This window comes from Poecilia reticulata, chromosome 16, assembly GCF_904066995.2.
Source record: "Poecilia reticulata chromosome 16, P_reticulata-male-v2, whole genome shotgun sequence".
Lineage (NCBI taxonomy): Eukaryota > Metazoa > Chordata > Actinopteri > Cyprinodontiformes > Poeciliidae > Poecilia > Poecilia reticulata.
In genome coordinates this window covers 16,279,222-16,300,319 of record NC_088845.1, presented here as the reverse complement: position 1 = coordinate 16,300,319, position 21,098 = coordinate 16,279,222, and the positions used below count along the sequence as shown (strand labels likewise).

At 40.1% G+C, this 21,098-nt stretch overlaps 1 protein-coding gene across 4 annotated transcripts in view; it reads right to left on the bottom strand.

The window, feature by feature from the left end:
- shc1 (SHC (Src homology 2 domain containing) transforming protein 1) overlaps window positions 1-19,712 on the bottom strand; it is a 31,421-nt gene extending 11,709 nt beyond the window's left edge. Inside the window, exons 1-5 of one of the 4 annotated variants that reach the window (XM_017309593.2) lie at window positions 19,460-19,712; window positions 8,962-9,044; window positions 3,284-3,448; window positions 1,756-1,826; window positions 1,183-1,243 (exon numbers count right to left, since the gene is read on the bottom strand). In XM_017309593.2, coding sequence (XP_017165082.1) covers window positions 1,183-1,243; window positions 1,756-1,826; window positions 3,284-3,448; window positions 8,962-8,964 — 300 coding nt within the window. In that variant the 5' untranslated portion in view covers window positions 8,965-9,044; window positions 19,460-19,712. Of the gene's footprint in view, window positions 1-1,182; window positions 1,244-1,755; window positions 1,827-3,283; window positions 8,117-8,961; window positions 9,045-19,459 lie in introns of those variants that run through there. The other 3 variants (XM_017309594.2, XM_017309591.2, XM_017309592.2) reach the window with 3 other exon arrangements.
- Window positions 19,713-21,098: the final 1,386 nt, after the last annotated feature.

The following is a 21,098-nucleotide window of genomic DNA, read 5'->3' as shown; positions in this document are numbered from 1 at the left end:
TCTCCCTCTTCTATAAGGCATAATAATATCTACAAGGTGCTTCTTTTGTGAAGTCTAGTACTTGGCTGAATGTGTGAACATGCACGCATGTGTAGGAGTGACATAACAGCTGCAATTGTTAATCTGCTCTCCAAGGCCAACTGTGACCAACAGAGGAGCCTCGGCCGAGACCGTCACAGAAACCTCAACAGCAACAATGTGTTAGTCCAATCTTCTTGTTCTAATGTCTTTCATTCACGACTATCTCCAAGTGTGTAGAATATGTGATGAGAAAAGCACCATCGGGACTGAATGAGCATGCCCTACCACATTAACCTCAGTCCTGCCAAATAAGAGAGCCTAGCCCAGTAAAATCTATTCTAGTATAAGTACTACCACTGTATTTTGTCTGGGGTGCTTCCCTGCCAGACATTCCTTGGTCAAATCCTGCAATGGCAGCAGGCAGCTGGATTTAGCCACCTGTTTTATGGATGTTTTCAGTTTCATTTGTGCACAGACACTCAAAATCTTTAAACAGCAGACTGGTGGCTGTGTCTGCTAATCTAAAGTACTTTAAGAACATCATTGGCTCCACATAAGCGTCCCTCGTGGCAGTGGGGGAAGCAGGAGAGAGACCAAGCATCAATATCGAGTTTACAGTCAGCTCAAATGAACATCTGGGTATTTCTGTCTCCTTCCACCAGCATGCAGTTTAGACAATAGGATTCACATTTTTGGGCTAAAAGTACAGATGATCTTTGGATTCTTTAATTACACCATTGCCATGCCAAGCACGTTTGAGGAGTTTTCCTTGCAAAAGTATTCATACCCAAATTACTTTTAAGGTCTGGACATTGAATAGACCATTCCATTATATTTCTGGTTCTCTGTTTAGTCTTGTTCCTGTTGGAAGGTGATCGACTGCCCCAAATTAAAGTCTTTTGCAACCTCTAACAGGATTTCAAATTAGATCACAAAACTGATCCATGGCAGCTTCTTCCACATGTTTGCTGTCCCTATGCAGATTAATGAGAGTCCGTGAGACAGAAGGGGAACCTGGCCGAACAGCCAACTGACCACAGGGTGGACAGTAAAGCTAAACAGAGATTTCATCCAGAAAACCCTTCCTCCTGCTGTCCACTTAAGCTGTATAAATAAATAATGTTCTGAGTAAGGGTGTGGTCGGGTGTAAGCTGTATGTACCTTTCTCCTGCGGGATCCTTTGGCTCCAGGTACTGCCTCACAAACCACAGCTATAGCCTCTCTGACAGGGTAATAAACACAAAAACAAAAAAAATATACATATACAGGTCAGGCAAGTTACTTTCTCTTTTCTGGACTCACGTTTAGGCAGATTAAAAAGAAATCTGGCAGATGGTAGGAGAATTTATCGTCCCCCTGGCAACTGTGCTGCTCTTTACCAGTGAGACAAATATCACTCCGGAAACCACAAGGAAACCAACAGTATTCCAGAGTGTTCTAATTTAAGGCTTCAGGGAACAGCAGGGGGGTGCACGCACGCCCGCACGCACGCACGCACGCACGCACAGAAACAGACACTGAGAGACTAAAAAACAAGTAAGCAAAGCAGACCAGAAGCAGGACAGAAAGAGAGGTAGCAGAAAAAGACTTGAGAGGTGAGCAGAGCATGTCGGCATACAGACCCAATATGTCTTTAAGGCTAACCACTGCCACTTTTCTCACATTCTCACCCACTCACAATGCAAGAGAAGGAAAAGCCAGCTGAAGCACATGATGAGCTGTGCACATTCTCACCTGGTGACCTGAGTTCTGGTGCTGAAGTCAAGAGCTCTCATTGACTGTAGCACCTCCACACAACCCATGTACTGTTTAGGAAACAGGAAGGCAACGAGTTAACAAGAAACATTTCCTTTGTTGCTGTAACATGAAACACACAGGAAGCAAACTAAAGAAAATCATGAACACATTGCAGCCTGGCCAGAGAAACCTTTACAGTTGTGCTCATAAGTTTACATACCCTGGAAAAAGTCAAGTGTTTGGGTCTTTTTTTAAAATGCATTTCACTCTCTTTCATCCACATTTAGTTGTTGGGTGAAGCTGTATAGTATGCAACAATTGTGTTTGCTCTTTTGAATCCCAGGATTCCTACACTTTTCATGTAAATATTCCAGACATTGCAGATCTCAGGCATTTTATGATCCTCTTAAAACGTAGATTCCATAAATACACTGCAAATTTAGGACCAATTTTTCTGCAACAGCCAGGCTTTAAATACTGAAGCTGAAAGGAAGGAGGGAGGCAAGGAAGGACGGGAGAATAGATGACAGAGGAGGAAGGACACAAATAAGGTAGGGTTTATGGAATGAAGAAAGGATACGCAAGGAAGACAGGACAAAAGGAAGGAAGAAATAAAGGAACAAAGGAAACAAGGAAGGATATAAGTTACAGTGGAAAGAATATTTACACAACAGGACAGGGAATAAAGTTCAGAAAAACAGTTGAAAATATTTTTATTGTTCAGACCAGGAAAGTAATATAATAAAAATAAAATTTTTCAAAAAAGTGTAGGATAACTGTATACCATATAGACAACAGAAACTACACAGGAGACCCTGATCACAAATGCACAGAGCCTGGAAGTTTTGTTTTGATTACATACCTTACAAGCTGAAACGCATCGCTTAAATAGCTCCTGAAGGCAACAATCCTCACCTCTGGTACTGCTTGCGATTAGTGTGTGTGTAAAAAAAGGTAGTGAGTCTTTGGGCACCTTAATGTTTCATATAAATGTTGTTTCATCTATATTCTCTGAAAAGACGCTTCAACAAAAACTGAAATTTTAACATGTATGTAAACTTATGAGCAAAATTATATTGTGGTATAATGAGATCTCACAACATTAAAAACTCACAATACTTCAAAGTGAAGACTATGCATTAAAGTACTATTTACTAACTGTCAGTATTAAGACAGTTTCAGTTAATGTTAAGCTTTAAAAAGAATAAAGATTTTCTGTCATACCAATCGTCAGTCATCAGTGATGACCGACCCATGCCTAGTGATAGCTGTAAGCATGACATCCTGTCTATGTTTATTTTTACCTTTTTTTTAGCATCCCTGTTCTACAGCTCTTCAAAGCACTTATGATTTGTGAATCTTTATGTATATAAAAAAAAACAATAAATAATGCTTTTTATCCTTAAAATACTGTTAATATCTCAGATTGTTCTCTTGAACCTGGTATTGTGTATTCTCTGACTGGCTGCATGGTTTCACACCTTATGTATCCAAAGAGAGTGATAATACAAGAGTGCTGGCTTACCCGTACTGTATAGCAAACGCCACTGGTGCTGACCACATTGTCTGAATGCAGCCAGCCACGGATGGGCTTGTTGACAAAGGAGCCATGGCGTGTCCATTCATCTCCTCCCAGCTGACCTCCTTCCACCCGTGCCCTTCTGGAGGCCCCTGCAAGCCGGTTCATGTCCTGCAGAGGAGGTCGGGGAGGGGGACAGGGAGCAGTTAGGAGGGCAACGTGTTGATGAAGCGGAGGAGAGGAGCTGGAATTGCTCCTGTCATCTCCAGAGGACTCAACAGGCGCCTGAACCGGCTGTGGCCTGCTAGCAGCCCTGGGTCCTGGGAGAAGGGTAGCGGAGACACCCAGACGAAGCGATCTCATACTGGGGAAGAAGGAGCAGAGAGTGGTCGGGCTATTTTCAGCCTGTCTGGGAGATGTAGGGGGCAAGATGGGAGTGAGCGACGAGGAGGAGAGAGAAGACGGTAAACCAGGGGAGGGGGTAAGCGGGGTGACTGGGCTGGAAGGTGGAAACGATGATGGGTTGGAGTTTGTTTCATCGGTTGAGCTCAACGACTCACTCCGAATGTGGGTGTACTTGGCTTTCTGCACAAGCTCCATAATTATGCAGGGCGAGATTTTAAGTCCACACTGGCTGCAGCGATTTAAAGTCTTTTTGTCTCACAATTCAAAGTTTCCCTCTGAAAGGACATACAACCATCTGTCCTTCTTGCTCACTGCAAGAGCTCTACATCCATCTGTCTGGTTGTCTGTCCTCCACTCGTTACCAAGCAGTCGAAAACAAACTGCAATAAAATTGGCTTTATCCACAATGAGTGCAAGATGGGAGATGGTGCGTTGGAGAAGCTGGGCCTCCACCATAAAGTTGGAATACAGATGAAAATAGTTTATTAGTGCACAAGTACAGCTCATGTTGTCCTCAGTTCTTTAGTAAAGTTTTGTTGTTCAGTTCCCCTGAATAGATGAAGACAAGCTTTTAGCTCTCCACAGAGGGTTCCTCTTGGTGTTTGCACCCAATGTAAAACGACATCCGCGAGTGCCTCATCCCGACATAATCGGCAAAGAGTAGGTGTTATTCAGCTGTCACCAGCACCATGAAGAATCAACACAAGTGATTGTCTCTCTAAGCGCACCCCCTTTTTTCCCCTTCCTGTTTGTCTTAGGGGTGCACACTTGTTAATGATCTGTCTACTTGTGTGGGGCAGTACATATCTTCGTGTGTGTGTGTGTGTGTGTGTATGTGTGCAGTAGTTCCCTTTGCCAAATCTATCTTGCTTGATGTAGGACTATAAAAATCCTATTAGCGGCCAACATGGGGTTTCTAAAAGACGCTGTGCACACCAACTAAACAGCACCAACACATGCATAATATACAACTTCAACTGGTCGATAACAGAGCAAACACCTGCAGAGCTGCTAAAGAAGCGAGAGAGGAGGCTTACTAATGTACGACTACTGCCAAATTCTTTGTACAGTCTTTTGAACACCTGTTTCAAAAGCAATGCAAATCTGTCACTGGCTGCCTTTTTCACTCCCTCTCCCTCTTCCTCCAAATGCTTTCATGTCCTCTCTGAATGGCCTTTGCTCTATCCCTCCCTGCTTCCCCTTCTTCTTCTTCCTCTTCTTCTCTCCTCTTCCAGATCACTTCTGGTGAAGCCTCCTTCCCTTTCTCAGAGCCCTTTCCTCCCTTCTCTCGGTCTCCTTTTTTATCTTGGAAGTCCTCTCTCTTCCTCCACACAATGTACTCTGCCAACCTCTGTCTCTCCAATGCCTCTGCCTTCTCACGTGCCACCACGTCCTCTCGCCTCTTCCAGATGATCTCTCGCTCCCCCTCACCCCCTCCCGCGATTGCTCGCCCGTTCTCCAGGCTGCCTAGTTTAACAGTTCGTTATTTGAATATACTAAAGTTGAACCGTGCTTTTTTGCCTTTCTATGCGAGGATTGTGGATAGCTAGAGGTTAGACATGGTGGCTTTAGAAAAACTGACAGATGAAAAGTTTGTTAAGACTGGGCTGGCAGAGTTGAGCCCATTCCTGAATAAGGTTACTGATATGGCTAAAACAACAGAGCCGGCCTTGGTTCAAGTTTGTTCCCTAAAACTGGCCACCTAGGTAATGATGCATTTTTTTATTTTCTGAAGCACCATTTGATAGTGGTACATTGAGTCTGAGATTCTGCCAGTGTCTGGTACACTAACACACACTGCAGTAGCACGGCGGTGATGTAACGCTGCAGAATGTAGGTCACAGGATGATGGTGACTACCGGCGGGCTTGTGGTGACGATGATGAGACCTGACAGGTCTGGTTTAGACTTCCTCACTTAGGGTTCCCTGAATGGAGACTCACTGATGTTTAACATGAACCCAATGCACTTTGCACCAACTTGCTTTAGCACTTCCTAGTTCAAACAGCAAGCCCAGATTACCTGAGAGAAGAGTGTTGATGCAGACATTTTTAATGTGCGCAAACCCAGATTTATATTCATTCCTTATCTAAGGCAAAGCTTTCAGTGCACAAACACCCTTAAACTTCTCATGTTCTGCATAGTCCAACCTAGAAAAGACAAACAGTCTGTTTGCATTAACAGTCTCCTTAAACTCCAAACCCCTCCAATAATTCAGTCTGAAAACAGTTCAACCTCAGAAGGAGGCAATGCTACACCAACAGTCCCACCTCATGAGGCACTATTCATCCATGCCTATTTAAACTGGCCTATTTATCCAAACAACTTGCGCCAAAGTTTTTAATTTGGCACCAAAGTTTCAGTAATTGCAAGCAAGCGGCTTATTTTATGCCTTCCTTCCACAATAACATTTAAATTATCTACTAGGCCTGAAGTAACACCACTCAAGATTGTAGTGGGCGCTGGATTCATGGCAGAGGAACAGTCGCCTACACAAGTCTAGCACCTCAGAGGGATTGTCTAGCAACTCTAGCTAGCCATCCATCTGGTGTTGGCCAGAAAGCACCATGGAGGATCCAGTCATACTAAAGCACTGCCAGTTGGAAAGGCTGGGACGAGCTCCAGAAAGCTGTAAAGAATTATGGCTGGAAAAACATACCCAGGCAACTATTATCCAGAACAACTAAAACTCCAGGAAAAAGATTAGCACTTTAAAAAGGCAACAGATCCAGTATGCATGGATAAGCAAGTAGTACAGAGAAAACTACAAATATTATTTAACAAAGGCGTAGCAGACCTGGTATATTTTTTCAGTGCACTGAACACAGTGTAGGTCAGGTGACAAAGATGACGACCCTCAAAATGGACAGAAATCCTGAGTCACCAACACACCATGAAGCACAGCCTTGAGGCCAAGCAGCTGTACTCACTGATATGTACAAGAGAAATCAGAATGATAATTCATTTATCCAGTAGTGCCTGATAGCAGCACATCAAGCTTGACTGTTAAACTGGACAACCCTACAGAAAGGGTAAAAGGGTACAGATGACCTGAAACAACCCTGAATCACAGACTAGAGAATAAAAGTAAAATCCAGTTAAAAGGAAACAAGATGCAACTATGACTAGTTATCTATAAAATGCGTACAAATACCAAATGGAACAGCACCAGTTTTAAAAAGGACAAAAAGAAAAGATTTTTACATCATGTTCTGTCTGCAGCTGCAGCCCGTTGCGATGGCAACAGACATTAGGAGAAATGCCTGCGGAGGATTTATGCCAAGAAGTCCCAACAACAGCAGAAATCTTCAAAGAGATAACTGCTTTGGTAAGCAATTATCTGCTAGCTGTTGCATCAAAGACTCTACATTAGAGCTTTTTTTTTTTGATCCAATGCAGGGGAAAAAAAGAACCACCGACTCTTAGATCAATACAGTTCAGGAAATGATCAAAGTTTGACCGACATCGCACCAGCCATAAAACCCAATCAATGTTGACATCGCCACTGGCTGAATGCACCGACTCCAGTTGGAGTGATAAACTTAAAAATTGCAAGAACAGCAACAAAATTCAGATTAACAGTATTCTATAAAGAACAACACCGTTATGCTTGACTTTAGAAGAGAACTAATGCTAAGAAAAGTTGCATAAAAACCACCTGAATATTCTCTGCAGCAGTTAAAGATTATTGTATAACATAACTCCTGCTGCTGAGTAGATCTTATTCTGATAGAAAAATCTGAAAAGTAATAAAGACTTCTCTGTATAAATTAAGTATAACAAATCTGCCTTTTTTTTTTTTTTAAAGAAATGGCAAAACATTAGTTGTTAATTTTTTGGTTTAGAAAGCATGCACTTAATAAGTAACAGCCATTTATCTAAAGCCAAGTTCCATATTAATCTGAAAGCCACATTAATGTTTAAACATCCCCGGACTGTCCGAACATCCGTTCTCTCCCTCTGTCTGGCTCTCCTTCCCTCTACTCCCTGACATAGAAAAGAAAACAACAAAAAAAAAAAACGTGCTTCTCCTCTGGTTCACTCTTCTGCTTGATCAATTCACAAAGTCATTGCCGTTAGCTTTTCTCCATCTATCCTCTCCTCTTCCGCGTTCTCTTCTTCTTCCTCTTTTTCTTGTCCCCTCCTCCGTCTCTTTCTATCTTTCAGCAGATAGTGAAACGGCAATGCTGCCAGGATGGACAATGGCACTCCTTCATTGTGCTCCCCTTCTGTCTCTCATGCCCACTTCCCTTCCACCTCTGTCTGTTGGAGGGACGAGCACGCTGTCTGCCCTCCCCTCCTCTCCTCCTGGTCTGGGTGGGTGATGCTGCCTCCCATTTTCTCTCTTACCGTCTCTCTCCTCTTCCTCTCTCTCTCCCTCTCAGACACACATGCGTGCGCCGCTGTATGTGCCCTCCCCTCCTTCTTTTCTCCCATGCTACCTCCTTCCTGTTTCCTCCCCCATCTCCTCTCTGCAGCCAGAGTCATTTAGCAGAGTACATGTGCATGCACAGCGAGATGCTGCGCTCCTGCACGTTAATGCACTCACTCCAGGGAGAGATAGGGATGTGGAAGAAGGAAGGGATAGAAGAGAGGGTGGATGTGTGTGTGTGTGTTAGACTGGGCTTTATAATGTTTGTCACAACTCCTCCCTTATTCATGTTTGGTAACCTGAGAAACAGTTAAAGAGTGAAAAGAAGAGGAGCCCCTCCATTCACATGGTGGCAGTGTGACAGAAGGTCACACTACTTAACCTTGATGAAAGCAGACAGAAGGGGAAAAAAACTTACATCTACAGTAGATGTGAGACTAAGCCAAATCATTTCAGAACTCTATCTGCCTTTAAGGTGACCTAACACCTTTTCCACTCATTTCAGATAGAAACTGAAATATTTCAGGTGGGGGATAAAATTAAATATAAAAAGACTAAAATCATGTAGTTGCATGAGTGTGCACTTCCCCTTGCTTTTGTGGATGTGGCTGTGCTCAAAATTAACAACCATTCAAACTGATGCTTAATAAGAGTCAGTCCTCGACTGCTATCAGTTGCTCTGAAAACCCGACATGAATTTCTGCTGATCTAGTATAAGCCAGGATCAACCGAGAGCGTCCAACATCCTTTTCTGAAAGATATCAGTCAGGAGAAAGGCACAAATGAAATTCTAAAGCATTAAAGCCCTGACGTACTTCATCCTAAGTACTGAAATCAGCTCTCATTTATGTAGATGTATTTCAGCAGTGCTCTGTGAAAAAGTGTCTGATTGGTCAGAAGTTACTTGCCATGTTTTATGCGGAAATGCACTCAGACAGCAATGTTGATATTTCTCTTCAACTAGTCTGCTTCCACTATCCGGTTTTTGTACCTGCAGGAGACATGAATACTTTTGGGTAATGCTGAACTAACGCAGTGAGGAGTTATATACATTTGTATGATTCTTCACTAAATAACTGCTACGGCAATAAGACTGGGAGATGGTTAATAACTCCTGAAAGGAAAATGTAAGGTCGTTGTTCAAGGAGGAGGTTGTCGCAGGGAAGTGTGGGCGTGTAGCTCTGTGACAATTTGTAACCAAAACAGAGGATGCGTGGAAGAAAAGAGGGATGCGGGTGTACGGGAATGACATATACAAAAGTGGGAGAGATGTCCCTCGGGTGGTCTGTACAGTTGTATGAAAGGTTTGTGCAAATATGAATGGTCAGTCACTACATGACTATATGTTGACTGTTTGGCTTGGAGTGAAGTATGTTGGGGTCCTTAGATGTACAGCTGAACAAAGTGAGAGCAGTCATTATGAAGTGGAGAAAACATGGAGCAACAGTGACATTACCAAGAAGTGAATGTCACTCCACAACAGATAAAAAGAAAACTGGTCAGGGTGGCTGCAGTGAGGTCTATAGGAACATTTCAAAAAGCTGCAGCAATTTCAAGCAACTACTATGACTATGTCGTAGACTTCCCATAAATAAAGTGTATAAAGTGTGGGATAGATGTGTTTTAGGGTTTGAAAAGAAAAAAAAAAGTTATTATTCCCACAAGTACATTTGGCACCAAATCACCATGAACGTCTTGGTGATTTGGTGCCAAATCACATTAACATGATGTTCTTTAACATCATGTTAAAGAACATGATGTTCAAAGAGAAGAATGGTGCTGGTTGCAACACTAAAATTGTGCATCCTCTAACAATGGCTAAATTAGGTGTTGCACAACTAAGGGACACTAAACCTAAATTTGACGTAACACTTTGGATTGAAACATTAACTTCAGAAAATTGATCTGTCGGCAGGATCAACTCTGGTGCTGCTTTTCTTCACCTGGAACTGGAGCTTTAGTACTAAGAAAGTACCAGTCAAAGATAGCACAAAACCTTGAGACTCCAATGCTTCAAATCTAGAGCAGGGTTAGGGTTGGTTATTATGACTGACACTGCTACAATACAATGAAAAGATACTTCAACAAAGCATTAGTGTATGGGTGTGCACCCAAGGCAAGCACTTTTCTGTGACCTGTTGATTACATTTTCTTGGAAAACATTTGTTTTCTGTCGAGTTCAACAGGCTACAGATCATTAAAGTGGAAAAAAGCTCAGAAAAGATTAATCTTGGCCTAATTTTTACATCATAAAAATCTGGCAATTAAAAAAAAAAAAGACTGCTGATTTCTTTTCCATATCCACTACACATAATAGATAACATGACTACAGCTACAGGGGAAAGTACAGAAAGACAAGATATTCAAGAGATTGGCCCCAATATTCAAGCATATCTGATGAGACGTCAGTGCTGCAGAAAAGCAGAAAGTTGCCGCAGAAGCTCAGCAGAGTGGATAATACAGAAAGACTTCCTGTAACTCACAAGAATCAACCAACTACATGTGTTCAGAATTACGTCCATTACGACACACAGTGGTACGAGTGGTAGAGGTGAATGGTGAGACAGTTAGCCTGCACCCTACCCACAACCAGTGAGACACAATAAACAGTGGTTTAGGGCAGACAAAAAACCTTCTTCAGTTCCTCAGAAATGCAGCATTTTTGGTTAAAAAGAAGATATTCTGACTTTGTTTTGAGTTTTTTAGACAACAGTTTGGATACTGAGCTGTAGCTTATAAAGAGTAGACACCTTGTTTTAAGATTAGGACAAAAGCAAAAAGAGGAACCAGTTTAGCTCTTCGCCTACATGTTGATAAAACAGTTCCCTTCCATGTAAAAATACAGTAAAACCTCAAAGTTGGTTAAATACACCACAGCGTCTCACAAAAGTGCCAATAAAACCAAAGACTTTAATGTACAAGACATTGTAAAGTGTGTGAATACTGATGAGTTTAACTTTTTTTTAACAAGTCAAATCTGAAAAATGTGATATGAATTTGCATTTTACTGTTGTATCCTTGAATAAGATTTCAGTGTAACCAGTCACTTTCAGAAATCACTTAAGTGAACCAAGTTTCCTTGTGTGGAATTTAAAATTAATATAAATCCAGATGATCTGTTAAGGACTCGAGGTCTCAGAGGTTTGTTAAAGAGCATCAGTGAACAGTAAACATAATGAAGACCAAGCCTAAAACTGAAATGAGTGTGCCACAACTGCAAACTAGAGATGTTGCATATATCAACAGTAAATCAAGGATGCACAAGTATGAAAATGTGTGCTATTATTAATGTCCTATATTACAGCCAATCAGATATGATGTTGCAGCCAAATAAATTCCTACATTTCATTCACGCAGCCTCAGTCACTGATTTATCTCCTCCGCTGTACGTACCTCCGATAGATGTCTTTTGTAATTCTCAATTCTAATTCTTAACTTGAGGATGCTCTGTGTGCCTTTTAGCTCTTTACTTAAATGTACACTACACTGACCGCCTGTGCTTTTCCTTTAAGTCACCAACAAAATATTGCTGGGGAAAATAAAAAACAGACTGTCTTTATGGAGGTAGAATTTATTGCTTGGCTGTTATAGACTGCATCAGTTTGACGTAGCTGAGACTAATAAACTGACCAGTGAGTACAATTTGTGCAATCCCACGATAATTTTTTAGAAGCCGGGCACTATGAGTTTGTGCTGGCTTTAGTTTTATGCTTCAGAAAAAATAAAGGACAACTCGTACTGAAACACCCTTTAAGACTGTTTAACTAGAAAAAATTCTAAATATGTATTTAAAAGATGTGCAGTAAATATGCCCTCCAGATGCATCAATATTTAGATGTTTTTAAGTAATCTACTGAATTTTGCTCCATTTCATGCTAAAAAGCTACTCATCATATTTTAAAGGCAGGGAACCTGAACATTTGCAAAACATCTCTCATTTGGCTTTCTTTTGGTTTTACAAAGCAGATATCCATGGCTAAAATCAACTTAATGGACACTTTTTGAATAATGCTGACTAAAACTATTGACTGATTGGGTACCGTGATGTAGTACAGTTTAAAATGATCTGTGACGGCAATTTTTTTTATAGCATTGGGGTGCACCCAGCAGGTAATTTTATGAATTCTCACATTACCCTCACCACATAATCAACCACTGTGGTATATTATGTTTACCATTAGCTGGTTGTATAATTTGAATATCTTACCACATATTCCATCTGCCAACACAGGCTGTCTGTGAGTCTGTGAAACTAAAAACACATCAGCAGATGAAGACACAGACATTAAGCACAGAATGCCAGCTGCAGCATGCTCCGATGATGCCCTTGCAGCTACTCAACCCCCAGCATGCTTTGCTCCCAGTATCAATTGCAAAGAAAATCACGAGACTGCCTTGATACCACGGGCGCAGACACAAACAGAGCAATAACTGAGAGGGGAGAAAGTAATGAAAGCCAGGACAACCAATGAGAAACAGTGACAAAGGAAAGGCAAAAATCCACACAACATGTTAAAACACACCTTGCGGAATGAAAGGAATTACCTGCAAAGAAGCCAGGAGTGAAATATTTCTGTTTCAGCTTGCCCGGTGCAGGAGAACAAGGGCTTGATTTGATTTGTATATAGACCAAATGACTCTTTAAACACAGCATTAAATCAGTATTTATTGAGTCAAACAATAAAAATAAACTAAGCAAAGTGGTCTGGATTTCATACACACCTTGCATCAGCTGCCTCAGCCCTTTTAATACACCAGGGCAAAAAAATAAATGCAAATGAGCTTATAAGTTTTGACAGTTGCTTGGCCGTTCTCATAGACATTTATCATCTGAGGCACAGTTTAGCCATTAGAACTCATTAAAAACAAAACAACGTCGTCCAGAGAAGAGAAAGAACAGACAGAATTTGTGTAGCTGAGAAAAGACATGACTGCATGCAAAAGCAGTTGAAAAAAAGGCAATTACATTAGCAAAAATCAGGCTGAGACATTAGATTAGCCAGACATTCAACAGGACGTCTCTCTCCGCTTGTTTCACAGCTCACTACACACACAGCAAACATGTGAGATGGCTATTTTTGTTTGACCCACCCCCTCCCACAATCACCCCACTAGCCACAATCCCTCATCTCTATCTCCTTCCATCCTTCCCTTCCTGCTACACTCAACCTCACTCCATTTACTCTACAACTTCCACTTACAACTTCCCAGTTGCTGCAACAGTTTGTTTGACCACTTAATTTAAATTGACCAAACTAGATATCAAGTACTTCCATATTTTATCAAGAGGGAGCCAAACCTTATGATATTCTGTCTACATCATCTTGTTTTATTTAAACACGCTTTGATTAAATTGTTGTATGTCAAACATAACATTTACCACCTTTAAGCTATTTTCCAACCTAAACAATAAAAACAAAAATGCATCAAATTCTTAGCTTTTTTTTAGGAAATGAGGTTTAAATAGATTGTATAAATGTTACTGAAACTAGTCAAAATACCAACCCACCAATCAATGCCGCTTATCAACTGAATAAGAATATGATGTATGCAATCCCAGACATTGTGGCATTTGTTGATCTTCATCTACTCAGTTATCTCTGATATATTCAGTGGTATTTTTTTCCAACCTTGTGTGATCTCATTGCAAAATTTAGACTGAGGCCCTATATTTTTTTTATTTAAAATTTGTAAATTAGAAACAACAAAATCAAGAAGTGAAAGCAGTGTTTCTACAGGATTGTCACGACTCATTTTTCTTCTTTAAAAATATACAATTTAAAACTTGCTATTATAATACAGTTTAAAATGATATGTGAATAACCACAGCATGATATTTACTATTTAACCAAATAACTGTGACAGTCATTCTGAACACAATTATGCAGTCTCAGCTTTCTCATCTATTCTCTACCCTTGCAGGGTCACGGAGTGAGTTGGTGCCCATGTCCAGCTGTTATTGGGGAGAGACAGACCCAGGACAGCTTGCCAGTCCATCACAGGGCAAAATACAGGCACACAGGACGTAGAAACGTGCACACACACACACACGCACACACACACACAGACAATTTTAGAGACCAATTAATCTAACAGTCATGAATTTGGACTGCGTGACGAAGCCAGGGAGAGAATTTATGCATGTACAGGGAGAACATGCAAACTCTATACAGAAAAGACCTCGGGCCTGGATTTGTACTCAGTATGTTCTTGATGTAAGGTGTAGAATATAGTGCTACCAACTCCTCCACTGTGAAGCCCAGTTATAGGCGATAAACAATTGCGTAGGATAAATAATAATATGGAACAAAGGACTGATCCCTGCTGAACACCACAAGACCAATAAGTGAGTTAGATTATTCAGAGTGGTGATAAAATGCTAGAAAACCAAAGCTATTGTTAAATATTTTGACAACAGCATTAGTTAAGAGAAATTAACATTTTCCTCACATCTCTCTTGTTGCCACTATACCTGGAATAACTCTCCTTGGTCTTTAGCATCTTGAGTACTATTGTCTGAAACGAGTGTGTGAAATTACCGAATTACTACATTTAAAAAGGTAAAATATAGGCATGCAGAATTTGTATACAAGAAATCTAAATTTTATTAACATATTTCACCATCCAAATAGATGTTTGTTATATTTATATTGAGCTGATAATGGAATGTCAACATATTTTCAGTGTATTGCTAAACCCCAAAAGGGATGTTGCGATAGACCAATATCTGTCACAACATCCCAAATGATGACTGATATTACAGGGATCAGTTGTCATTTGATTCCACATCTACTAACATTGAGCTTTCTCCTTCATAATGATTCAGTAGGTCATCATTTAATTATTTAATCATGTTCTACTGAGTGACAGACTACAAACTAAGTGAAATCCAACACCTTGGTTGCCCAGTATATTCAATATTTTGATGGTTAAAAGCCAAACTGAATTAGGCTACCAGATATAAGGAGTAGCCCATTATGATGATATAGTTACGCTAAGCAAAATCTACAGATATGTCAGCTAAGATTAAGATTGAAATGTAAGTTTGTATAAAGTTTGAATAAACAGCTATGCAGCTATACTTACTTCTGGTTTTCATCACCTTACACATCAAGCGTTGATGAAACCTGTAGCTCACTGTGCACTCAACCATGAGCTTGCAGCACTGAGCAATAAACCACAGGAGGAAACACGGCTGAGCTTCAGGGCCATTGTGTATGGCAGAGACGGACAACCACATGCTATGAGCTCAAAAACAAACTTCTATGTTTCTTTCACACAACACACACACAAATAAGAGTACCCTAACAATACCAGTATAAAAAGACAGAAGAATTTATCTTCACAGCGTCACACACCAACAACGCTGAATGTCCCGTCAGGAAACAGTAAACTTTCTATTATAAAAAGACTCAATTATTCTGAATAATATGCACATCATGACACAAGAAAATCTCAGATTATTGGTGGGACAGCAGTGTGTTGCAGTTTGTAGCCATCTGCACAACCTGTGTTAGTGAAGTAATAATAACAACCAAATGTCACTCTCTCCTGTCAATCAGCACTAAAGTTCTTACTGGTGACTGATGGGATCCAAGCAGAACTGGACAGATCCCACTTTAATCAAATGGATTTTAGACTGAGGCGATGTTGTGACAGTGTGACCATGACGCTCCTCTCTTACTGACAGTTCACGTCTCGGACTGTCCTTCTCTCTGTATCACGTTTGTCCTTGTATGTTTATTTGTGTGTGTGTGTGTGTGTGTGTGCGTGTGTGTGTGCGTTATTTGTTGGGCTCCTGTCATGTGTCTGAATCAGACTTTTTTTTTGGGGCGGGGGGAGATCTCTGGCTGATTGCACCTTCTCTTCGCCTACATTTCATCAGTGATGATAACTTCCACCATTTAATATCATGTCACGGGCTGCTGGCCTGAGCCTTGTGGCTGACCCTGATAAGAACACCAAGCACGCTGGTTTCAGTCGCCTCAATCATCCTGCATTGCCTTCAGTCTGTTTCCATAATGGTGTGTCTACCCTTCATTCGTTCACTCTGAACTTCAACTCTGTCACAGTGACCCTGTTTCAGCACATCTGAGGTGTGTTTACGCTGGCTGGTCTCCACAGATAATTATAAGACATAGTGGAGCGTAGCTCAAACTTTTTTTTGTCTGACTGTGTGCAGATTTGTGCCCATGTGTGCACTGACTGACTCTATGCCTTATCTCTCTGACAATTTAGCAGAGACTGGAGCAACATAGCTTGACTCTGACAATACATGGGCCTTTTCATAGAAGGTTTGCCCTATGCTAGTGAGGAGGAGAAGGTTGCTTTTGAAATGTAAGACGTTATAAATATGAGTCAATAAAAAGGGGCACACAGAGAGTTATCAGCAAAAGTCCAAAAGCCACGGTGTGTGTTCCTACAGGGTTGTATCATTGTCCTTCGCAAATTTAATTTAAACTTATGCAATGCCAGCATGTGTGTGAAAAACAGAACCTATAAAGCAATAGAAGCATTTCTTAAACAGGACAATGCAAATGATCTTTCTGCACACATCCTTGCTCAAGGTGAAGTGTTGCTGCAAAGTCAAAGACTCAATGCATTCAGCTAGGCTTCCTTAGATTCTCATTTACCAACTGGCTCAATGATCAGTATCTGAGTGCATTGTATTATAACTCAAGTTGAACTGGAATATATTAATTAAAATCTGTTTACATGGCTGGACTGATTGGATGATGCATTTCTGGATATGAATTTACATGGATATGGTAAACTGCATTGTAGAAGGATGGTTACTGCCGTTTAAGGGGAAATGCACCACTCCCTTGACGTGTCCTTTAAAGAGTAAATGTCTTAAGCGAACTCGCCAATCTTACACAACCTAAAATTTCATTGCAGAAAGACAAATGATACCTCAATTATGTCGGCAATGTGCAATGGTGCTTGCGCAACAAATAAAATGTATATTTCAACCATGGTTCCCAGCGATTATATAACAAAAATGTTTATTCAATCATTTTGTCAAAATATTCAGTTTTGCAAGTCAAATTAGTTTTTTCTTTAAGCACACTGTGTGCAATGTGTTTCCAAATGCAATGAGCAATTGTGTTAAGTAATCTTGATTTCTTTGGAACTGTAACAAACATCAGCCTTTGTAAGTGACTTTAAATTTATAACTTTACCCACTCATTGGCTATACATTTAAAAAAAACTATAATCAGACATAGCAGATCGATAAAATGTATTTTATGTGAAGATGAATTCTCAATTTATCTACGGAGCTCTAAGGAACTACACTCTAAAAATGAGGAACAATAGTGTGCTTTTTATAATATACTGTCTAGCCATCAGAAACCACGAAGCTGAGTATCTGCTTCATCTCTTAACTTTCTTAGCCTTAATGCTGTTATTTGACGGACTCAGACTTCCATGTTTAACTGTTTAGTTAAAGTCTAGTGCAAGGATGTCACTTGGACAGCTACACAGGTTCTGAATCGTGTCCTAAAGCTGAGATAGACAATTTAAACCCAAAGGGTCACATCCGCATCTTAACACGTCTTAAACTGGATCAATGTGAAGATCTCCACAGGCAATCTTAACGCATTTTTTTTAATCTACGCACCTTCCAAGGCGCACTGTCAGCATGCGCAAAACTGGGGATGGATACAAAATGTTGTTAAATTAGTTTTTAATAATACATTGATTTTCAAGAACTGCACATATAATCGCATCAATCTGTGCATGAAAAATACCGCAAAGAATTGCAATATCTGTTGGTTGGATTGCAGTTGTCCTGCATGCACACGTTGCATGCCATTAAGTTATTTAGCATGTTAGAATGGAGTCCCACCACAGTTGATGCAGATCATGGTGCCCAAAATAGTGAAAGTCATGGGGATTGCTGGAAGCAAGATTATTACACAAAAATATTAAAATATCTTGCAACCCAAACGCATTTAGTTTTTTAGAGGTTTTATTTGATCTTTCCAAAGAAGGATATTTTTGACCAGCCTCTTTGTCGCTGTTGAATCGTGAACATTGACAAACTGAGGTAAGTGGATTTTGGTTCACTGGCTCGCCACTGTTCCCTATGTTCTCTGTTTGTCCATAGCAGCTCTTAGTACTGTTCACATAAGTACCAAAACCTTAAAACGGCTTTTTAAAATCTTTCTAAACTGCTGAGGTTTAGTAACTTGAATATCACATCGGGGCATTGTGTTTAAAGCAATAAACTTTATTGCTTTCCAACATGAAGTGGAACTTTTAGTCCACTTCATGTTGTCAGGCAGGTTCTATTTACATTATTCCTTGATTCTATAATTCTGGCAGTCATAAGCACAAGCTGTGGCTGGTGAAACCAAACTCATCTTACATCATTAGTTGGCATTAGTGTATGGCTTAACATGGGAACAGCTGCAGCAATCCACAATGAGTTGAATGTTTTTTGGGTTTTTTCCAGATACTGGTCATAAAATTATCATTTCCAAACTGCTTTTTGTATTTACACGTTAGCTTTGTCTGATATTAAACTATATGGCATAATACTTCTGCTTTTCTTTTCAGGAGTCGCCACAGCAAACCATTTGTCTCCATTTTGTCCTATCCTCTACATCTAAACTCACACCAACTAACTTCATGTGCTCTTTCACTGAATCCATAACCTTCTCCTTTATGGAAATGTTATAACACAATTAGGTGTGGGGAGTGGGGGGAACTAAAATCGGAGAAATATGTAAATCGGTGAAAATTCCAGTCACAGTTTTTACACCATAGAATTTTGTACAATAATATTTGCTAAACAGTTTGATAACTAAATGAAAGTGGGTGGGATTAAAAAACAATTTGAAAATTGTATTTTTCCACAAATTCTACATAGTCTGTATTGTTTACATGTTAAATAAAGTTTTGCAGATTGCTGTTCTCGGGGATTTACATCTAACAACATTCAATATACAATGTGTAAATTATGTTTTTCCGATTATTTTTCATTAAAAATAGTTTTTACAGTAAGATAACAAAAGGCTTCATCTGTCTTAATGGCAAGTCACTTTTTGCAGCAACTACTGATACAAGCAGTAGATTGAAGATCGTTTAGAGTCCAGCTCTCATGTACCTATTTGAAAAAATAAATAGCTGCCCACCTTCATCTGTACAGCGTTCAGCTATACACCTATACATCTACACACCTGAACGCATCACAAGTTAAATATTTTTGATCCAATGTGTGAACATACTACACTGTTCGAAAAGCACAAATGCAAAAGCACTTCTCAGCGCACATTACAGACTCTAAAATGTTCCAGAAACTTTTCACATGCATGCAAAGTGCGAAAGCTTGACTCACAGCGTCCGAGCCGTGACCCAAAAAGAGTGCGGTCAGTTACTAACTTTTAACGAGAAACTTACCAGCTCTCTTCCTCTCCTTCCCGCAGCTGCTCCTCCTGCCTCACAGCCTGCTGTTGCTGCACAAACTTTAGCTTAAAGTCATGTAAACAGCGCGCAGCGTCGAGAGGGTTTTATGTCGACGCACTACTTCCAAGTTACTTTAACTTCAGAGAAGGTTACTCTAAACTTCTTTTTCTTCTTTGTCAGCTTCTTCTTCTTCTTGTTGTTCTTCTTCTTCTTTCCCCTGCCTTTCCTTTCTCCTCCCCTCTTCTCTACGCTCCCCCCCTCAACAGTCACGACAGAAGCCACTTCCGCGAACAAATGGCAACGTCATCTGGCCGCGGTTCCTGCGTGGGTGTGTGTTTGGCTACTTCGTTGCACCTGGACCAGTCTGCAGGTTGCGTAAAATAGAAATAGTGACCAAAAGTTGTTTTACTTGAACAGTTGGATGATTTCTGTTCACTACTGGAAGTTTTTTCTTCCGTTTTCGTTCAGTTTCAGGAACTAAAACAAGTTAGAAGTTTAATATAACACCTTCAATGCATCTGCTAAGGAAACCCTTTACTGTTCCTTTAAAAATAATATTAGCAGTGGCGGTTTTAGTATAAATGCTTGCCCTGGTTTTCCACTTAGATTTCTCAGACATTTTAATAAAATTCCACACTAGTTTTTTTTTTCTTGCGATTTTATAAAATCCTCGATATTTTAGAACAAACTATTAGCTCTGAAAATCGTCAGATATTGTCTCTTTCTTTGTTTCACAACTCTGAAACAACATATGCATTTTAGATTAGACCAGTTAAATTTGTTAAATCTTGTCAAGGTATATTCAAACACTCCAACTTTCTCACACACTTCAAAAAACATAACATGTTAATTTGCAACTTAAATTGCTCATATGTTTGTGCCGTGTTGCCCTAAAATCTGCTGGCCACCTGTCTAAGTGGTACACCACCTCTTGCCCAAAAACCACATGAACCAGTTTATGAATCACTAGTTAATCTTATTTCAGAGTTGCCTATACAGTCCAAAAAGGTAGAGAAATGTCTGCTTCCGATTTTTTTGAAAGAGTTTATATTTAGTCACCCATCCATCATTGTCCATACCTACTTTTCCTTACAAGTGGGTTGGTCCACATCTCTGGCAGTCATTTGGCAAGATGCAGGGTACACCCTGGACAGGTCACTAGTCCATCACAGTGCATTGTAGAGATGTATATGTATACATTTTTGGACTGTAGGAGGAAGAATGAGCGTAAACCCATGCAGAAAGAGCCAAGATCAAGACATTAACTAATTAGGGATAATAATATTACCAACTATGCTATTGTGGAGCCCATATGCCAAACCAAACATTAAAATATTAATGGGTAAAATTGTTAAAATGAAGGTGTAAAGGCAAATCAAATTTCATCAAACCATTCATTAATTAGTCCATCTTTCTATGTTGACCTTAGCAACAGCTATGGAGCCAAAAACAACTGCAGAGAACTGAAACTGAATTTTTGGTTTTTATCTGCTGTAAGCAGATTAAGTTTACTGTGTGCAAAGTCTAATATAATTTTCATTTTTTGAATTTAATAGAATTCTTTTGGTGACACTGATGTATTGAGATACATTTGTATGAGACTACTCACATTCAGAAAGGATAAGTCATGAGT